The 19,264-nt window shown below is 53.6% G+C and overlaps 1 protein-coding gene across 1 annotated transcript; it reads right to left on the bottom strand.

The window, feature by feature from the left end:
• Window positions 1–3,477: 3,477 nt before the first annotated feature.
• On the bottom strand, window positions 3,478–9,324 carry LOC121061045 (SUN domain-containing protein 3-like). The gene is made up of 10 exons (XM_040539336.1): window positions 9,154–9,324; window positions 8,722–8,792; window positions 8,163–8,212; window positions 7,646–7,686; window positions 7,254–7,392; window positions 5,561–5,645; window positions 5,297–5,409; window positions 4,657–4,824; window positions 4,202–4,288; window positions 3,478–3,630 (listed from the first exon to the last, which is right to left on the bottom strand). The coding sequence occupies exons 1-10, from the start codon at window positions 9,171–9,173 to the stop codon at window positions 3,478–3,480; spliced, it is 927 nt and encodes a 308-aa protein (XP_040395270.1). The 5' UTR covers window positions 9,174–9,324.
• Between the last annotated feature and the right edge of the window lie 9,940 nt (window positions 9,325–19,264).

Genomic DNA, 19,264 nt, shown 5'->3' on the forward strand with positions numbered 1-19,264 from the left:
AAATTCAAGCCTCTCTCTTCGTTTCCTAGCTTTATTTCAACTAGTGGACCTGCTAGGGTAGATGCCCCAGGTCCCCGTCATTCCTGACTGTTGTAAGTTTATCTTGCAGCCTAAGACAATTTCTTTCCCTAGAAAGAGGCTAGCCAATTGCCTCTGTTTGTTTTCTGAAGCCAGGTCCAAATTTTTTGTCTTTTTTTCTTTTTTCTTTCTTTCTTTTTTTCTCTTCATTGCATTTCAAAGTTGGTCCAAAAATTCAAAAATTCCATAGGGGTTTCTTTCGGACCTTGTTGGAACAGATTCTCAATTCCCAATTTAACCAGATTTTGGTATTTACATAATTTCCGGGGTGATTAGGGTCTCAGTGGGGTGGTCGGTCAGGGGAATGCAATCGTTGACAGTTCCCTGAGCGGTCCCATTGGCAATCTGAGCTCACACATGAACTCAGGTTGCTTTAAGAGTTAGCTGCTTTTCTGTTTCCACGACAACTCTCTCGGACCCATCACGGTCCCCCTGCCCCAGAGGGCTCACACCCGCGATTTAGAGATCTCAGCCTCGGGTTGAGGCGGAACTATTAACATTCCTACATCCTCTTTCCCTGCTCATTCAACTTCAAACAGCTCTGTTAAATACTACACGCCACACAACCTTTAACACCTTCAACAACCCTTTTAACACTTCCTTTATCTTTCTCCAGCCTGTACTTTTCTAATGCCAACACCAAAGGCTCAGTCAGGGGCCAACTTCATTCCGTACCTTTTCCCTCCACGATGCTGAAACAAAGTATCAGTATACAACATTTCATCCTATTTTCCTTCTCTCCTCAAAAACAACATTAATTGCAAGACACTGTTATAGTCGATTGATCTATAAAGTGGCCATTTAGTTTCTATAGTGGCCACCATTGACTGCAATACTTAGTGAAAGTCCTCTTGCTTTCTGTGCCCCCATTTCTAACAATATCCTTCCGATGTGCCAATATGCACCCAAGGAGGCTTTCTTTAAAACGTCTTTGCTTTGGATATTACCCATTTCCTTGATTTCCCATTCCCTTTTATTTATTTATATTAGTTACTGTCCCTTGTTTCAATTTCCACGCAAACCTTTTTATTGCAGGTTTTTACTATCTTCTTCCCAAATGTGCCAATTCTCTGGGATTAAACTCTTTTTTCCACATACAAACTTCACTATTTCAGATTATTAATGAGCCCCGTTCCAATCATAAATCCACAGGACTTCGGAAAAACACCTGCAGCACTCAGCCTTCCGTCTTCTAGACAAACAATACCACCTTTTTCACAAAATTTACATTTCAACAAGACCGAATTTCAAGCCGAATGCTAATTTTTCTCATGCACTTTGTTACTAAGCCTACACAAAACAAGGAATCACTTCTGCGTATCCATCAATATGGGGATTTAAAAAGGTATCGTGGCCTAAATAAATTCGCCCTCCCCCTTCTTACCAAATTCCCAGGGCTCAGGTCCGAACCACCAAAGAAGTGACTCTCGGTTCTACCGCTTTGATAATCAGTCAGCCCCCCTCCCCCGATACTTGGGAAACTGACCAAACACCACCTCAAATATACCGAAACTTCTAAACTGTTACTTAGATAATGCTCCCACTTTCCTCCTTGACACACTCAAAATATTTAAGAACAAAATAGGATTACAAGATGCACCACCGGGGGTGGATTGTTAGGATATAGAGGTGGTAGGTTGTCCAATGACTCCCATTCATCATCTTTTTCCTTTTTTTAATTTTTTTTCTTTTTTCTTCTTCTTCAAACGTCTCGTCTGCTTTTAGTGTAAATATTGAGGCTGGAAAAGGACGTGAAGGCCTGATCCATAATCCTGCATAATCACTTTCCTCCTGGCTAAAAAGGTTCCTTTGAATTAACATGTATATTTAAGGCCTGGCAAACCTTCGGCCTTTCTATCATACAATACTGGACCATTTTTAATTGACTTTTTTCCTTTTCTGGGGCCCCTATTGTTCCAATTTCTAATCATTACCCCTAATGGACTTCCTGGTGGTATATCTGGTAATTTGCTCCCTTTTCTCTGGTCCCCGGTCACGATTTTGTCTGACCCATCCAGGAATTTTACTGTGGCAATTCCTACAGCCCTTGGTTGCCTTAGTGAGAGTGTCTTGCAGGGGGTTTAGGACCTATCACCCAACCACGAATCCTATAGGAATCGCTTTGGTCCTTCACTGGCCAAGTCCCTCACGGGAGATTGGAACCGCGGTTAGAAGACCTCCACAATCGCTTCGGAACTACGTTCCGTCTCAGTCACACTCTCACACACACGTAGGCAACCGAATCCCACCCAACCGAACGGTATACGACTTAAATACTTACGACTTCGTCATCTTCGTTTAAAAAAGTTTACAATTTATTGAACGAATAGAGGCAAGCAAACAGCGCTGGGTGCGCCGGGAGCCTCTGCTCCACCAAGACGCACACCCGTTACATAAGACGGCTGATTTTTTATACTCCTAGGCTAATACATATTTATTACTACTTCTAAAAGAGGCAGGGTTATTATAATTGGTTTCCCGAATCCAAAGTCCTCCCAGGGGCGCCTCCTTATCAGACTCTGGAAGTCTCTCGGGGGCCGCTCGGACGGGAGGCTCATATTCTTCCTCCTTATCTGGTGGTCTCCTGGCCGGATGTCAGAAGTTACTGCACGTCCCTGCAGAGCCAGCAGTTTTCCTCTAAAGAAATCCCTTTGTTCTCTTATCACCTAAACCCAGGCCCCAATGTTAACCCTTCAAATCCCTTAGTGGCACGAATTGCTGGACCATTCCTTACACATTCAATCCAGGGCCTTTGCTGGAGAGCTGCAACTGCAGGGGCAACATCTCCTCTTGGCCACCCATGGGGCAGGCTGTAGGGTGTGAGTGTGGGGGGGATGAGGACAACCTGAATGCACGGGGACACCCCAGGCTGGCAGAGCTGATTTCTGCTTGTGCTATTTATTATTACTGGGACGGAACAGAAGAGATGTTTCTGGAAACAGAATCCTAGAATGCTTTGGGTTGGAGGGAACCTTGATGACCACAGACCTTAATGACACCCCCCCAGTGCCCCCCCTCAGCATGCCCCACAGCATGGAACTTTCCAGAGCGGCCCCTCCCACCCAGCCCGGCCCTGCCTCAGCTCTGCCTCGCGCCTGAGGGTGATGAAGGCTCTGCACCCCCACAAAGGGAGGAGAGGAGAGGGGGTTCTCTGTGGCAGGAGCTCTGTCTGCCTGCTGGTCCCCTCCTATTACCTGCTCGCAAGGCGCTAGGGGGTGATGTGCTTCTCATGGAGCCTCTGCTGGCTGCCTAAGCCTCAGGGCTGCTAGGGACCGGCTCCACCAATCTATCTCCCTCTCACTCTCCCTAATGCTCCTCAACCCAGTACGCTGCTTTAGGTACCACCCTCAAGGTTGGCTGAAACACATGAAACTGAGCTGCCACATCTTTATAATGTTATTATTCTTGTTCAAGAAACTTTTTTTTAAGAAATCCTTGTGGATTTTCTGTCTGCCCATGAACCTGCACTCGATAGATGCACGTGTATTCTGGGTTTCCCCAGTTGCTTCGCACCTCCAATTTGATATGGCGGAACATTCTGGGAGGCTCCTTCTGCAAAGAAAACAGGGGGAAGCATCGTTACTCAGGTGGGAAGAGCCGCAGCACAACCATGTAGCTCTCTTTGCCAGCACTCCCCTTGCCGCAGACCAAATGGCAGCCCTGACAGAGGAGGAAGCAAGGGAAACCAGAAGGCCCTTTCTCGCCAGGGCCATAGGGGCGCCCTCTGTGCCTAGAAAGCAAAGCCCTGGCCTCAGAGGCTTGCTGAGGGGAGTTGTGGAAACCCAAGCTGCTCTGCTCCCTAGGCTGCCTTGGGACACTGGGACGGTCTTGCTGATGGAGACACATGTCTGCAATCTTCCCTCCCACCAGCAATTCTTCCTCCTCGCCCTAAACGGGACTAATTCCCTTCCAGAGCCCCTTCCCACTGCTGCTTTTTCTGCTTTACCAGAAAGAAAGGGAAAGCACTTCCAAAGGTGGGCTAACCACCTCGTCTTCCCAGCAGGAGCTAGCCACATGGGAGAGCAGAGGGTGGCTTGGGTGATCATCTGAACCCTCTCTTCCAGAGACTTGCAGACAACCTGTCCTTCCTCCCTGCCATCCTGCCCACACGCACTTGCCATACCTGCACATAGAAGGTCTGAGCAATCACTCTGTCCACGTCGTAGATGAATAGCCCAAGCAGCGTTTCCGCTTTGTCCTCATCCACTCCCTCAAAGACAAGAGATGATGAGAGCAGGTCAGTCTCAAGCAGGCCATCAGAAAAAGAATATGCTGAGGCCAAAGCTGGGAACCCTTTCCCACCTTCCTTGGCTCTAGCAGTATTCTAGTACAAGTGAGAGTGAACCCAAGTCAGGGCACTCGGAGCAATTGCTCCCAGATCCTTGTCTGTGAACCACAGAAGAAGGTTCCAGACGTGTCTAACAGTGCTCAAGTGTCTCCAGTGCCCCTCGATAGGATGCGGTGCTCTGCAGCAACCAATCCTCAAATCTCTGAGGGAACACGCCACGCCACGCTTTCTGGCACTGCTTTTCCTTGGGGCCAGGGCCTCCCAAAAAGAAGTGCCAGGCAGAGACTTACAGAGACAGCAAACTCTTTTGGGGCGCTGCTGACTTCCCCGGAAGGAGAGACTCGCTTGGAGATATGCCAGATGGTGAAAGCTGTTGGCCAGATTTTCACCGGCAACCGAATGACGACGTGTCCCTGAGATCCTCGGAAGGCCCAGCAGTCGCCTGGGGAGATACTGGGCTGAAACGAGAAAGCCAGCGACCGTCAGTGGCAGGGCAGTCAGAGAGCCAACAGATCCGGCTGTTCAGCAAGGAGCCACAGACCTTGCCTTCTCTATAGGTCGCAATTCATCTCACAAGTAAACGCTAGTCTATGAACAGAAGGTGAAGATGCACAAGTTTTGAGAGTGTCTAGGCTCAATCGCCTTTCGCAATCCACTTCTGCTTTCTCAAAGGCTACAGAGTCAGGGTGGTGTTCCTAACGTATGTCACTCCATCACCCTTCAAAAACTGAGCTGGACCTGTGAGGACCATTTCAGGCATTCTTCAGGCTGATTTGATTGACCAGATCAGCGCTGGGGGGCCCAGAGAACATCTCTTGCAGCTTCCATGGCCCGGCACACCCACTGAACTCCCACCCGTGCTAGAAACGCATGGTCTCCCAGCCAGAAAGCAAGAAAGTAAACCAGCTGTCACAATTTCTCTTGTCATACCTGCAATATAGTCTCTGGATGTTTTGCAAAAGAAAAGAGTGGAAAAATCCACCCCTTCTTCATGCCTTCCCCACCATAACTCTTGGATGTCCTCTCCATATCAATTGCGGCACCTGAAATGAATATGGAAAGAAGTTCACTAGGACGGGCAGGAGATTAGCAGAAGCAGTGAATTATGATGTGTTTCTCGGGCTGAATGCAGAGCTTGTTGCTTTGGGGAGTGTCAGACACAAGCTGAGTGCAGTGAACTGTCTGTCTGCATACCTATGGATTTCAGGGCCCAGTCAGGCATCCAGGTGTCGATTTTAAGCGCCTTTTCAAATGCATCCGTTGTCAAGTGCAGAATGTTCTGGAAAAAAAAAAAAGGGGGGGGGAATGGAGACACAGCAGCTCTGCATGAGCACTGACTCCTAGCAGAGAGCTAAGGAAGGGCTCTGTGTCAGAAAATTCAAGGCAAGACCTGTCAGAAAAGGTGCCAGACTGTGAGCATTCCCAGATGAACCAAGTGAAGCCTCAAAAAGGCCACCAGTGTCCAGAGCCAGAGCACAGACTGCCTTCAGGTTCAGCCTGAGCCCCATGTTCCCAACCCTGTGTACTCTCCAGACCAGCCCGGAGATGGAGTCATGCCCTGAGCCAGCTGGTGCATGCAGAGGCCCCCTTCCAGCTGGCCTGGAGGGTGCGCCGGCCAGCTAAGAAGCCTGACCTGCAAGTTTCTAGGAAGGGCCTCCAAAGCCAAGCCAAGCCAAGCCAAGCCAAGCCCAGCAGGTGCCTGGCTGGACACCCAGCCCAGGGAGGAGTTCACAGTGCTGCTCAGAGCGGCTCCAAGCCACAAGCAAAGCTGAACCCTGGCGGTCAGGTGTTGTGGTGGTTTTACTCGGGTGGGCTGCCGAGCTCCACCACAACCGCTCTCTCACGCCCCCTCCTCAAAGAGGAACGGGGAGAAAATACGATGAAAAGAGCTCAAGGGTTGAGATAAGGACGAGGAGATCGCACAGTAATTATTGTGACGGGCAAAACAGACTCAGCATAGGGCGATAGTAAGATTTATTGCCTATTACTAACAAGCTAGAGAAGCGAGAAGCAAAGGAAAGAAACCAAAAGCACCTTCCCCCCCCCATCCACCCTCTTCCACCTCCTCCCCCTGAGCGGCGCAGGGGAACGGGGGAACGGGGGTTATGGTCACTCTATAGTGCTTCTTCTCTGCCGCTCCTTCTCGGTCACTCTCGTCCCCTGTGCTGTGGGGTCCCTCCCATGGGATGCAGTCCTTGCTGAACTGATCCGACGTGGGCTGCCCACAGGCAGCAGCTCTTCAAGAACTGCTCCAGATATGGGTCCGTACCACGGGGTCCATCCCTCAGGAGCAAACTGCTCCAACCTGGATCCCCCACGGGCAGCAGCTCCTGCCAGGTCACCTGCTCCTGCGTGGGCTCCTCTCCACGGGCTACAGGTCTGGCCCGGAATCTGCTCCGGCAGGGGTCCTCCACAGGCCGCAGCCTCTGTCAGTGCAGGTCCACCTGCTCCACCGTGGTCTCCTCCACGGGCTGCAGCGTGGAACCCTGCTCCACCATGGTACTCCATGGGCTGCAAGGGGACAACCTGCTTCACCGTGGTCCTCACTACAGGCCGCAGGGGACTTCTGCTCCGGCGCCTGGAGCACCTCTCCCCCTCCTTCTGCACTGACCAAGGGTGTTCCTCACTCCTCTCACTCTCCCGGCTGCTGTGTGGCGCAGCTTTTTTTTTTTTTTCTTTTCCCTGTCTTAAATATGCTCTCACAGAGGCGCAAAACAACATCACTTATTGGCTCAGCTAATAAGTGATTAATAAACTAATAAACCCACTACAGGTGTGGGGCAGGCAGCACAATGACAGAGCTACCACTGAAAAGGGCCAAGAGGAACCAGCAGGAGGAAGCCCTCAGAGGGCACCGAGCTCTCTGACTCGCCCCGAGCACCTTTACCTCTCTCTTCTCCCATTGGATGTGATTATCTTCCAGAACCTTGCTCACGGCCTGCACAAATTGTTCCACTGCAGCAGACGCATGGGCTTCCTTCTCCTTTAGCTCCTGCCTTTTCTGGTCAATTGAAACCAGTGAGGTCCTGGAGGCAAAGGGAAAGCAGATCTTTCCAGCAGCAGCCCATCAGAGGAAAGGGCTCCCATGGGCCAGCTACCTCCCCCCTCCCTGAACCCCCTCAGCCCCTTTTCCCTTACTCTGGTTTACAAAAGGCTCCTTTCCACTACCCCAGGTAAAGGTCGGGAGCCCTGGAAACAAGGCAAGGGAGTGCAAAAATAGCACACAGCTGGCTGAGACAAATCCCCAGAAAAACTTCCATGTCAAGAAAGCGCTCTTACCCGGTAGACTTGTGCTCTGCTTCGGGCACCGCTAACACTGCCTGGAAGATAAAGACACTCCACTGGAGAAAGCACGATGAGCACCGCCGGGGCTTCCCAAAGGAGAATGCCCCAGTAACAGCTGGCAAAATTTTCCCCTGCTTCGAGGCAGTTTGGAGAGATCCCAACCCAATAGCTGAGCTCTTTAACTAGCTATGGGCAGCGGAGCATCTTCTGCATTTCCATTTGCTTTCCTATCCCACCCAGCCTCTCCCAGCGGTACAGAGGGAGCAAAGGCCTCTTCTGCCAAAGTGCTCCTCTCTTCATCCTGTCACTGCACAGGTCACTTGGGAAGATCTGTCTCCACATTGAAGCCCATCCAGGTACCAAGATGGACTGACCAACACAATTGCCCACCACCCACTCTCTGTCTCAGCAGTGATGAGCCTTTGACCAAACTCCTCATTTTCCACATGGACACGGGTGGGCAGAGCCATGGCCTTCGCAGGCATTGGCTTTCCCACACCAAGACACTTACTTGCAACACTTCTTTTCCCCATAGTGTCCAGCCCCAGAAGTAGTCACCAGCTGTGGGTCACATCATCAAGAGAGAGTTATTTTGCTTAGGCTGCTAATGATCCCTGTAGCCCCATTTTCTTCTTTCACACCCACGGAGGGGTATGTTGGCTGGGACAGGTGCAACTGCTGTAGAGAGAGGCTTCCACCCCAGCCTCCTGGGCCTACACCAGGCCCAGGCGTTTAGAAAATGGAGGAGCCCTGCTCTGACAGACTTGCTGACGAGACCAGTGATGTGGTCTAGTGCCTGGAGAACATGTGCAGAGGCCATGGCTGATTCTACTCACAGGGTCATAAAGCAAAGCTATAAAGCTATACAGAGGGCCCCACAGCCAAGGAAATTTTACTGGCTGCAAGCCTGTCACTGCCAGCACCCATACAAGTCCTCAGGCAGGCAGGAGCAGGCCTGTAAAGGCCGTCTGTGGCATTCACTGCATCCCAGAAATGGGCTCGTCAAAGGTGTACAAGGACAGTCTCTCTCCCTAGCTCGGCAAAGATGATTTTTGGTCAGGAATACTCACCAAAAAGGATTGGAAGCAGCATTACAATGAGCTTCAGAATCCTCCTGCCTTTCTGGTGGGTGACGCTTTTTCTAAAGGAGAGGGAAGACCGTGGTTATGAGAGCCCACTTTTGAGACACACATTTTCCAGGGATCTGTTGAGGAGCTAGCTTGCCACCAGATTCCTCTGCTCAATACAGCTGAACTCCCGAGGACCCGCGGGCCTTTGGGAAGATCTGGCTAGTGGCACACCACCCACGGTATGCAAAGGTGGCTTAAGAACTCTGGCATGACAGCGGGAAAGCAGCCTGGCCCCATTCATCTCTCCCCAGAGAAGGAGCAGGGCTGTGCCCACGGAAGAGGGTTGCTGGGTTTCCTGGCTGGAGGAAGCCAGGCAGCATGCAGGGCTTCTCACCTTCCCCCTCCCAGCTTTCTGGGCCCTCTTGCACCTACCTGCCGAGCCTGGTTGGCATCTCCGCAGCTCCAGCACACTGCCCAGGCACAGGGAAAAGTCTGCTCCCCTCCCAAGAGCCAAGCAGCTCCTTCCTGGGCTCCAGCTGGCTCTGGAAGCCTGTCTGGCCGGCACTGCTGCACACCTCTTCAGTGCGGGGTTTTATGTAGGACAGCCAGTTATGACATCACAAGAAGCAAAAGGTGTAATCGTAATGTGACATCCGTGATGACCTCAGAGGGGCTGCCCAGGAAGGAGAGATCCTGTGGGTTAGTCCCCAGCTCTGCCTTCTCAAAGCTTACAGAGTCAGGGCGGTCTCCCTAGTGTATATCGCTCCATCGCCCTTCAAAAACTGAGCTGGAGCTGTGAGGACCAGTTCAGTCCTGACTCGTTCCTACCGTCTTCTTTAAACCCTTCCATAGACTCTATGCCATGCTGGGAACAGCAGCCCCCGCTCAGGATTGGGATGAGGGGCCTGAACATCTCTCTTGGCTCTGTCGTGCCTCTCCCCGGGGGGTCCCACAATCCACACCCCATCTGCACCCCCAGCCCAGGAAACAAGGAAATACTGAACCATTTCATGCCAGAGAAGTCAAAAGTTCTTACTGCCCAGTGCAGACCCTTCCCTCACAAGGGCCCACAGCAGGGGTGTCTCTCTGATCAGCCGCACAACCATGATCTCCTGCAGTGAAGACATGGACAACCCGGCCGTCTGCGCTTCTTGCCCGTGCTGCGGACTTCACGGGGCTCGGGGTGCTGCCCAGCCTCTGCTGGAGCTGTGATGCGGCACCTCTTCATCCCAGCACTGCACAGACCCTGCCTCCTCCGTGCCCTTGGGAGGGGGGCAGGGCCTGGGGTCTCTGACAAGAGGCTGGGAGCTGCTCACTGTCGTGCAGCATTGCTTCGAGGAGTCAAGAGTTGCTCAGAGATGCCTTGAGCTGCTTAAGAGAAGGCAAAGGGCTCTCCGGAGCAGCTGTGAGGAGCAAAAAGGAGCCCCCAAACTGTCCCCCAGTGGCAGAGGGCTGCCCAAAGCTGATCAGTGCTCCAGGAAGGCTTTTAGAAGGAAGGCTTTTTTAAACTATCAAGTTCCCATCTTATCACAGAGCCTAGATGCGGTGTCCTTGCACCCTCTCTCCAGGTATTTATACACAGAGATGAGATCCTCCCAGAGCCTTCTCTTCTCTCTGCTGAACAGCCCCAGCTCTCAGGCTTGCCTCATGGGAGAGATGCTCCAGTCCCTTGATCATCCTTGTAGGCTTTAGTTTTACCCTCTCCGGTACGTCCATGTCTCTCTCTCCCTGGGGAGCCCAGCACTGGACAGAGTACTCCGGGTGTGGCCTCACCAGGTCTGAGGAGAAGGGAAGGATTGCTTCCCTCGACCTGCAGGTAACAAAGCTCCTAATGCAGCCCAGGACACCATGCGCTTGCTTAGCAGCAAGGGCACACACGGCTGGCTCATGATCAACTTGGTGTCCACCAGGACTCCCAGGTCCTTTCCTGCAGAGCTGCCTTCCAGCTGGGTGCCTCCAGCATGGCCGGGTGCCTGGGTTGTTCCTCCCCAGGGGCAGGACTCTGCGCTTCTCCTTGTTGGACTCCATGAGGTTCTTGTCAGCCCACCTCTGCAGCCTGTCGAGGGCTGTCTGGATGGCCGTGCAACCCTCTGGTTACTCCTCCCACTTATGCGTTATCTTCAGACTTGCTGAGGGTGCATCCTCCCCGATCATCCAGATCCTTAATGAAGCTGTTAAAAGGGACTGCACCCAGTATTGACCCTTGGGGCTCCTGGCCTCCACCTAGACTTTGCACCACTGATCATCATCTGAAGGGATGCAAGACACGGACTCCTGATGGCTCTTGAACAGGAGACGTTTATTGCCCTTTTTCACTACTACATATACTTTCCCTGTAGCCCCACGCGCCGTCCACGTGCCCGAATCTGTCATACAATTGGTTAGAGACCCTCAGACACGCGCCTCGAGCCAGCCAGCAATTGGCCACTGCCCAAAGCTCATCTTTAACACTGGAGCCAATTTACTTTATCTCGACCTTGCTCAAGTTTTTGTTTCTACCGCTTCTTTCCTCATTATCTCTAATTCAGGGACGTGTGAAACAGCGCAAAGCCACCTGCGAATTCCTTTCCCACAATCATCCTCTGGGCTTGGCCAGGCGGACAGTTTTCGACCCACCTCACGGTCTGCCCATCCAGCCCATACATCAGCCACGTCTCTAGGAGGATCTTGAGGGGGACAGTAGCAAAGGCCTTCCTGAAGTTCAGGAAGACAATATCTACCTCTCGGGATATCAGGCTGGTCATTTTCAGGCAGGCAGGAGCTTATCAAGTTGATCGAGTGTTACTTCCCCTTGGTGAATCCCTGCAGGCTCCTGATGATTTTCTTGCCCTTCATGTGCCTGGAAGTGTTTCCCACGATTGGCTGCTCCATCACCTCTGACTGTTACCTGACTCTCAAGTGTGTACTCAAGGTTGTGACAGTGGGTTCACTGGATTCCATAATACACCAGGAAATGGAGATTTTTGTTTCTTATGTTTATTACAAGTTACTACAAATTACCACTAGTGAAGCAAATGGAGACTTAAAATAATGACTCAAATGTGCACCTACGTAATATTGCTTGAACTGCTACTGGTGCAGCACTCACCAAACTACTCCCAGGAGTGGGACCAATCGATGGCGGACAAAGTCTCACTTTGGGGCTAATTTGTGTCACAGAGTCTGGAGTCAGCCAATCATTCTCACCGAGGGTCCCGTCTGTTGAGATCCGGCAGAGAGAAGCCCTAGCACAGGGGCTCTTGGAGAGAATCTCCATTTTGTAGAGAAAGTGGGTTATTTTTTACCTTTAGAGCTATTGGGGCTGTAGTACACCACCACCTGGAGCAGCCAATAGCTGTTGCTGATTGCTGCCCTCCCAGACTCTTTTCCACTTTCCCAGGCCCTTTCTACCTTTCCAGGGTGCTAAGTTTGTTGTCACAGTTTCTTGTTTTGTGCTTCTTGAGGGTACCTCAGGACATCTCAGGATCTCAGCTGTTCTTCTCAAGGATGCCCTTCAAGGATGCCCAGGGTTCCTAGGCTAGCAGCTCCCAGGCTAGCAGACATCTTTTCTCTGTCAGTATTTTTCCCTTAATAACCTGGTCGCCTTCATGGTGGCTCCCTTCAGGAGTGAGGTGAAGCTGACCAGCCTGTAGTCCCTGGGTCCTCCTTCTTGACCTTCATGAAGACACGAGCAACATTTGCTTGCCTCCAGTCCACTGGCGTTTCTCCCACTCGCCACGTTCAATCCCAGATTATCAAGAGTGGCCTCACAGTGACATCTGAGAACTCCTTCAGCACTAGCGTCTGCATCCCGTTGGGGCCCTTGGACTTAGAAATGTCCGGTTTGCTTTAGTATTCCTTGACCTGATCCTTTTCCACTGACGGTAAATCTTCCTTGCTCCAGCCCTTCCCCTTGTCTCTGGGCTGTGGGATTCCTGAAGGCTGGTCTTGCTGGCAAATATTAAGTCAAAGAAGGTGTTCAGCACCTCTGCCTTCTTCTCCCTGCGCTGTGTCACTGGGTCCCCTGTCTCCTTCAGTAGCGGAGGAGGCTGCGGCAGGCAGTGCTGGAGCTACACAGGGGGTGCTTGGAGGGCTTGTAGGCACAGTAAAAGATGCATTTCAAACAGCCCAGCTGGGTCCTGTTCGTGTCCTGCAGCCCGAAGGAGATGCCAGCACGGACACGCTTTGAACCAGGGCATTTATTGGGGTAAATCCAGGTTGGGGGGGGCAATGACCCACCCCTGGGTGCTAATGGAGGGCTGGGAAGGGCCCCTCCAAAGCCTTGTTCTGCGCAGGGGAGCACGGCCAGGTATACACAAACAGGGACTGCTACTTGCAGGGAGAGGGAGTGATTCCCAGAGGATCACGAGGCCGGGGAGTGGGGACAGAGATGCTCAGGGAGGTGCTCCAGGGTGCTCTCACTTTTGCAGCCGCTTGATGCGGGCTGGAGACCAGCTTCGGGCCCTCCAGCTGCCTGGCCAAGGCCATGGGCGACAGTTTCCTCTCCCAGCTGTCCATGGTTGGATCCTGTGCCAGCTTCTGGCACCAGCCCCAGAGCAGTGACAGCCATGTCCCAGTGGGCAGCAGTGGCCATGTCACCATGATGTCACCATGGTGTGTCATTGTGACACGGCTGCCTCGAAGGGTATAAAGAGGGCTGCTCCCTGTGGTGGGGAGCTTATCTGCAGGAGAGCCTCGGTCCTGCTACATCTGGTTTTTGGGAGTGCTGACGAGCCATACAATGTCTGCGGTGCAGGGGAAGGCCGCCAAATTGGGAGAAGAGGGTGAGGGCAGAGTAACCTCCCCAGAGACCGCACAGCCCGCAGGCGGGCGAGGGGGTGAACAGGGCTCTGTGTGAGGCTGCAAGCGGTGAGGGGCAGGCAGGAGCCCCCCCAGCTGCCTGGGCGCAGTGCCTGGCCTCTACTTGTCTTGGGGCCGCGAGAGAGGGCCGTGTGGGGCAGCCATGTGTGCTGCTGAGGCTGGCAGGGGGGCCAAAGGAAAGGGGTCCCAGGGGCTGTGGGCACTGGTAACATCACAGGGTGGGATGCTGACATTGGAGGTGGCCTCACAGAGGCCCAGGGGTCGAGCAGCCCTGTGCACGCTGTGCAGGTGCAGGTGCAGGCACGAGGGGGGGTAATGAAGGGGTCTTGAAGCACATGTAGGCCCACAACCCGGAGCTGACGGAGATGCAGGACTCAAAGGATAGGGAGCTGCTGGCGCTGCAGGCTGAGAGCGCCCAGCTGGCAGAGGAGCTGGCCAGCCGGTGCTATCCCGATGGCATCGGGCAGTGGCAGAGGGAGGCGGCAGAGGTCCATGGTGTCACGTGGGAGGCGGGTGTCTGTCTGCACGGGGAATCTGATGGACTCTCATTCCTGCAGGTGGCAGAGATTCTCATGGCTATCCAGGGAGCCAAGAAATGCCCTGTGAGGTCCAGGAGCACCTGATGGAGCTCACCAGAGAGGTCGGTGTCCCCTCCTCTGTCTGTGTCGCTCAGCTGTGGCAGCTAGGGCAGTGTCAGGGGCTAAGTGCCTCTCTCCCACTCCTCTTTGCAGAAATGTTGCATGGCCCAGCTTCAGGAGTTGGTGGCATCTGTGAAGGTGAGTTCACAGACCCTCAGACTCACAGAATGACAGAAGGCTTGAGGTAGGAAGAGATGGCTGGTGGTGATGATCTTATCAATGACAAATTCAAGGAGAATGGCAAGGATATCCTGCCAGGTGGAGAGCTCACAGGAGTGCCTCAGTGCCCTGATGGCTACTCCTCTTCCCCATCTCTCTCACAGAAGCACACGCTGGAGCAGGGGAAAAAGACAGTCGCAAAGACCAAGATATAAGGGAGAATGTGGCTCATCCTAACAGAGAAGGGGGAGAGAGGGAAGAGGGGCAGTGCTGGGTCCATGCACCCCCAGTGGCCTAGGGCAGCAGCGTGACTGGGCAGGACGTTTACTCCAGGATACAGGGTTGAGGAAGGAGGGAGTGGGCCTCTTGAGTTACCCACAGGCCGTCTGTGGTGGCTTTGCTGCACGGGGAACCCTGGCGTGGGTCTGCAGGCACAGCAATATAGTTGTGGGACAACCGGGTGGGATGAGTGACGTGGCAATAAGGAGGTGCTTGGTGACAGCCAACGTGGCTTCACTAAGGGCAGATCATGCCTGACAAATCTGGTGGCCTTCTGTGATGAGGTTACAACACCGGTGGACAGGGGAAGAGCAACTGACATCATCTACCTGGACCACAGCAACAAAAGTGACACAGTCCCCCATGACATCCGTGTCTCTAAATTGGAGAGACACGGATTTGACGGATGGAGCACTAGGTGGATAAGGAACTGGCGGGATGGTCGCACTCAAAGAGTTGTGGTCAACCACTCGATGTCCAGGTGGAGATGAGTAACGAGTGGTGTTCCTCAGGGGTCAGTATTGAGACCGGCACTATTTAACATCTCTGTCGGTGATGTGGACGGTGAGATTGAGTGCACCCTCAGCAAGTCTGCCAATGGCATCAAGCTGTGTGGTGCAGTCGGCACGCTGGTGGGAAGGGATGCCATCCAGAAGGACACGGACAGGCTCATGAGGTTCAACAAGACCAAAATGGGTCAACAAGACCTTGCCGAGGCGATCGGCTCCGGGGCAGACGCGTTCTGCAGCGGAGCGGGGGATCAGGACAGGCAGGGCTTTTTTTCCGACATCGAGGCCGCTCGAGGGAGCCGCCAGGACCCGGCAGCCCTCGCGAGGGAGGCTGACGAGGCGTAGGCGGAGCCAGCAGCGCCCCTCCCCGGCCGTTCAAAAGGAGCCCCTAGGGAGCGCGAGCGACCAGGAGCGCGGCGACCAGGACGGGTAAACAGGGCGTGGCGCGTCAGAAGGGCGGGGCGCAGCAGGGCAGTTTGCACGGCAGTTCACGCAGGCAGGGCGAGCAGGGAGGGCGGAGAGGGCAGAGTTTCCCCCCGCCCATAAGAACAACGCCTTTAACGGCTGTCGACTGCTAACTAGGCTGCAATGGTCTACACCAGGCAGACTGCTCTCTCTAGAAAGTCTGTATCCACCCAGACTGACCGCCTGCTCAACAATGAGGCAGTTCAGGTCTCTGGGTGCAGGGAGTGTCTGAGCCTGTTGCTGCCATCTGAGGGAGGCAGAGGCTCCGTGTGTGTGCGGTGCGAGCAGGTGGATGACCTGGTCCGCCAGGTGGCAGAACTCAAAGAGGAGGTGGAGAGGTCGAGGGCTATCAGGGAGTGTGAGCGGGAGATAGACTGGCGGAGCGACTCCCTGCAGGGCTTGAAGGAGAGGTACCGGGGCGAGACACCCCAAATGGGGGTGGACCCCCTGCCCTGTCGCTGTCGGGCAGAGGGAGGCGACCTAGGAGTTGAAGAGGAATGGAGACAGGTCCCTGCTCGACCTCGCAGGCAACGCACCCCCCCCACCGGCCCCTCCTTCCCAGGTGCCCATACATAACAGATTTGAGGCCCTGGAGCTTGAGAGGCCGGTGGGTGAGGACGAGGTAGAAAGTCTACCCAGGAGGATGCCTAGGGCGAGGAAGCTGACTCCACGCCTCAAGACAGCCTCCACCAAGAATGACAGAAGGGTGATCGTTGTAGGTGACTCCCTTCTCAGGGGAACAGAGGGCCCTATTTGTCGACCTGACCCTACCCGTAGGGAAGTCTGCTGCCTCCCTGGGGCCAGGGTCAGGGATGTTGCCAGGAAGCTTCCCAACCTGGTTCGCCCCTCTGACTACTACCCTCTGTTGATAGTCCAGGCTGGCAGTGATGATATTGAAGAGAGAAGCCTGAAGGCTATCAAACGGGACTTTAGGGGACTGGGACGGTTAGTGGATGGAGCGGGAGTACAGGTGGTGTTTTCATCCATCCCTGCAGTGGCAGGGAGGGGTACCGAGAGGACACGGAAAGCCCACCTGATTAACACATGGCTCAGAGGCTGGTGCCAAAACAGAAATTTTGGGTTTTTTGACCATGGGGCACTTTACTCGGCACCCGGCCTGGTGACCGCAGACGGGTCCCTATCTCCAAGGGGAAAACGGATCCTAGCCCAGGAGCTGGCAGGGCTCGTTGAGAGGGCTTTAAATTAGGAAAGAAGGGGGACGGGGCTGTAATAAGGCTTGCTGGAGCTGTACCAGGGGGAACAATGGCAAGGCCGGGGGAGAAGGCAATGGCCCGACTGAAGTGCATCTACACTAATGCACGCAGCATGGGTAACAAACAAGAGGAGCTGGAAGTCATCGTGCAGCAGGAAGGCTATGACCTGGTTGCCATCACAGAAACGTGGTGGGACCACTCTCATGACTGGAGTGCTGCAATGCCTGGCTATAGGCTCTTCAGAAGGGACAGGCAGCACAGAAGGGGTGGTGGTGTGGCTCTTATATGTGTTTTGATGTTGAGGAACTTGAGGCTGGGAATGATAAGGTTGAGGCTCTATGGGTTAGGATCAGAGGGAAGGCCAATAAGGCAAGCATCCTGGTGGGGGTCTGTTATAGACCACCGAACCAGGATGAGGAGATAGATGAGGAGTTCTACAGGCAGCTGGCAGAAGCCGCAAAATCATCAGCGCTTGTTCTTGTGGGGGACTTCAACTTCCCAGACATATCCTGGAAGCACAACACAGCCCAGAGAAAGCAGTCTAAGAGGTTTCTGGAGAGCGTGGAAGATAGCTTCCTGATGCAGCTGGTTAGAGAGCCTACCAGGGGAGGTGCCCCGCTAGACCTTCTGTTCACAAACAGTGACGGACTGGTGGGAGATGTGGTGGTCGAGAGCTGTCTTGGGCAGAGTGACCATGAAATGGTTCAGTTCTCTATTCTTGGCGAAGTCAGGAAGGGGACCAGTAAAACCGCTGTCTTGGACTTCCGGAGGGCTGACTTTGAGCTGTTCAGGACACTGGTTGGCAGAGTCCCTTGGGAGGAGGTTCTGAAGGGCAGAGGAGTCCAGGAAGGCTGGGCACTCTTCAAGAAGGAAATCTTAATGGCTCAGGAGCGGTCACGTGCCCAAAGACGAGCGGGCGCGGAACTAGACCGGCCTGGCTGAACAGAGAGTTGTGGCTCGAGCGTAGGAGAAAAAGGAGGGTTTATAATCTTTGGAAAAGAGGGGGCGGGCTACTCAAGAGGACTATAAGGATGTTGCAAGGCTGTGCAGGGATAAAATTAGAAAGGCCAAAGCTCATCTGGAGCTCAATCTGGCTACTGCCATTAAAGATAACAAAAAAAGTTTTCACAAATACATCAACACAAAAAGGAGGACTAAGGAGAATCGCCATCCTTTACTGGATGCGGGGGGGAAACTTAGTTACAAAAGATGAGGAAAAGGCTGAGGTACTCAATGCCTTCTTTGCCTCAGTCTTTAGCGGCAAGACCAGTTCTCTGGATAGCCGGTACCCTGAGCTGGTGGAAGGGGATGGGGAGCAGGATGTGGCCCTCACTATCCACGAGGAAATGGTTGGCGACCTGCTACAGCACTTGGATGTACGCAAGTCGATGGGGCCGGATGGGATCCAGCCGAGGGTACTGAGCAAACTGGCGGAGGAGCTGGCCAAGCCGCTTTCCATCATTTATCGGCAGTCCTGGCTATCAGGAGAGGTCCCAGTCGACTGGCGGCTAGCAAATGTGCCGCCCATCTACAAGAAGGGCCGGAGGGTAGACCCGGGGAACTATAGGCCTGTTAGTTTGACCTCAGTGCCAGGGAAGCTCATGGAGCATATTATCTTGAATGTCGTCACGCAGCACTTGAAGGGCAACCAGGCGATCAGGCCCAGTCAGCATGGGTTTATGAAAGGTAGGTCCTGCTTGACGAACCTGATCTCCTTCTATGACTAAGTGACGCGCCTGGTGGATGAGGGGAAGGCTGTGGATGTGATCTACCTTAACTTAAGTAAGGCTTTTGACACCGTTTCCCACAACATTCTCCTCGAGAAACTGGCTGCTCGTGGCTTGGACTGGCGTACGCTTCGTTGGGTTAAAAACTGGCTGGATGGCCGGGCCCAAAGAGTTGTGGTGAATGGAGTCAAATCCAGTTGGAGGCCGGTTACTAGTGGAGTCCCCCAGGGCTCAGTGCTGGGGCCGGTCCTCTTTAATATCTTTATCGATGACCTGGACGAGGGGATCGAGTGCACCCTCAGTAAGTTTGCGACACCAAGTTAGGTACGTGTGTCGATCTGCTTGAGGGAAGGAAGGTTCTGCAGGAGGATCTGGATAGGCTGGACCGATGGGCTGAGGTCAACTGTATGAAGTTCAACAAGGCCGAGTGCCGGGTCCTGCACCTGGGGTGCAACAACCCCAAGCAGCGCTACAGGCTGGGAGATGAGTGGTTGGAAAGCTGCCTGGCCGAGAAGGACCTGGGAATACTGGTTGATAGGCAGCTGAATATGAGCCAGCAGTGTGCTCAGGTGGCCAAGAAGGCCAACAGCATCCTGGCTTGTATAAGAAGCAGCGTGGCCAGCAGGTCTAGGGAGGTGATTGTCCCCCCGTACTCGGCTCTGGTGAGGCCGCACCTCGAGTACTGTGTTCAGTTTTGGGCCCCTGCTACAAGAAGGACATGGAGGTGCTCGAGAGAGTCCAGAGAAGGGCAA

This window comes from Cygnus olor, chromosome 29 (genome assembly GCF_009769625.2).
Source record: "Cygnus olor isolate bCygOlo1 chromosome 29, bCygOlo1.pri.v2, whole genome shotgun sequence".
In the NCBI taxonomy this organism is placed as follows: Eukaryota; Metazoa; Chordata; class Aves; order Anseriformes; family Anatidae; genus Cygnus; species Cygnus olor.

Coding starts and splice junctions, on each gene's coding strand:
- LOC121061045 (XM_040539336.1), bottom strand. CDS start 9,173: ATGCCAACCAGGCTCGGCAG. Junction 4,825..5,296: donor ATCCAGAGACTATATTGCAG/GTATGACAAGAG, acceptor TTCTCGTTTCAG/CCCAGTATCTCCCCAGGCGA. Junction 3,631..4,201: donor CTCAGACCTTCTATGTGCAG/GTATGGCAAGTG, acceptor TTTTCTTTGCAG/AAGGAGCCTCCCAGAATGTT.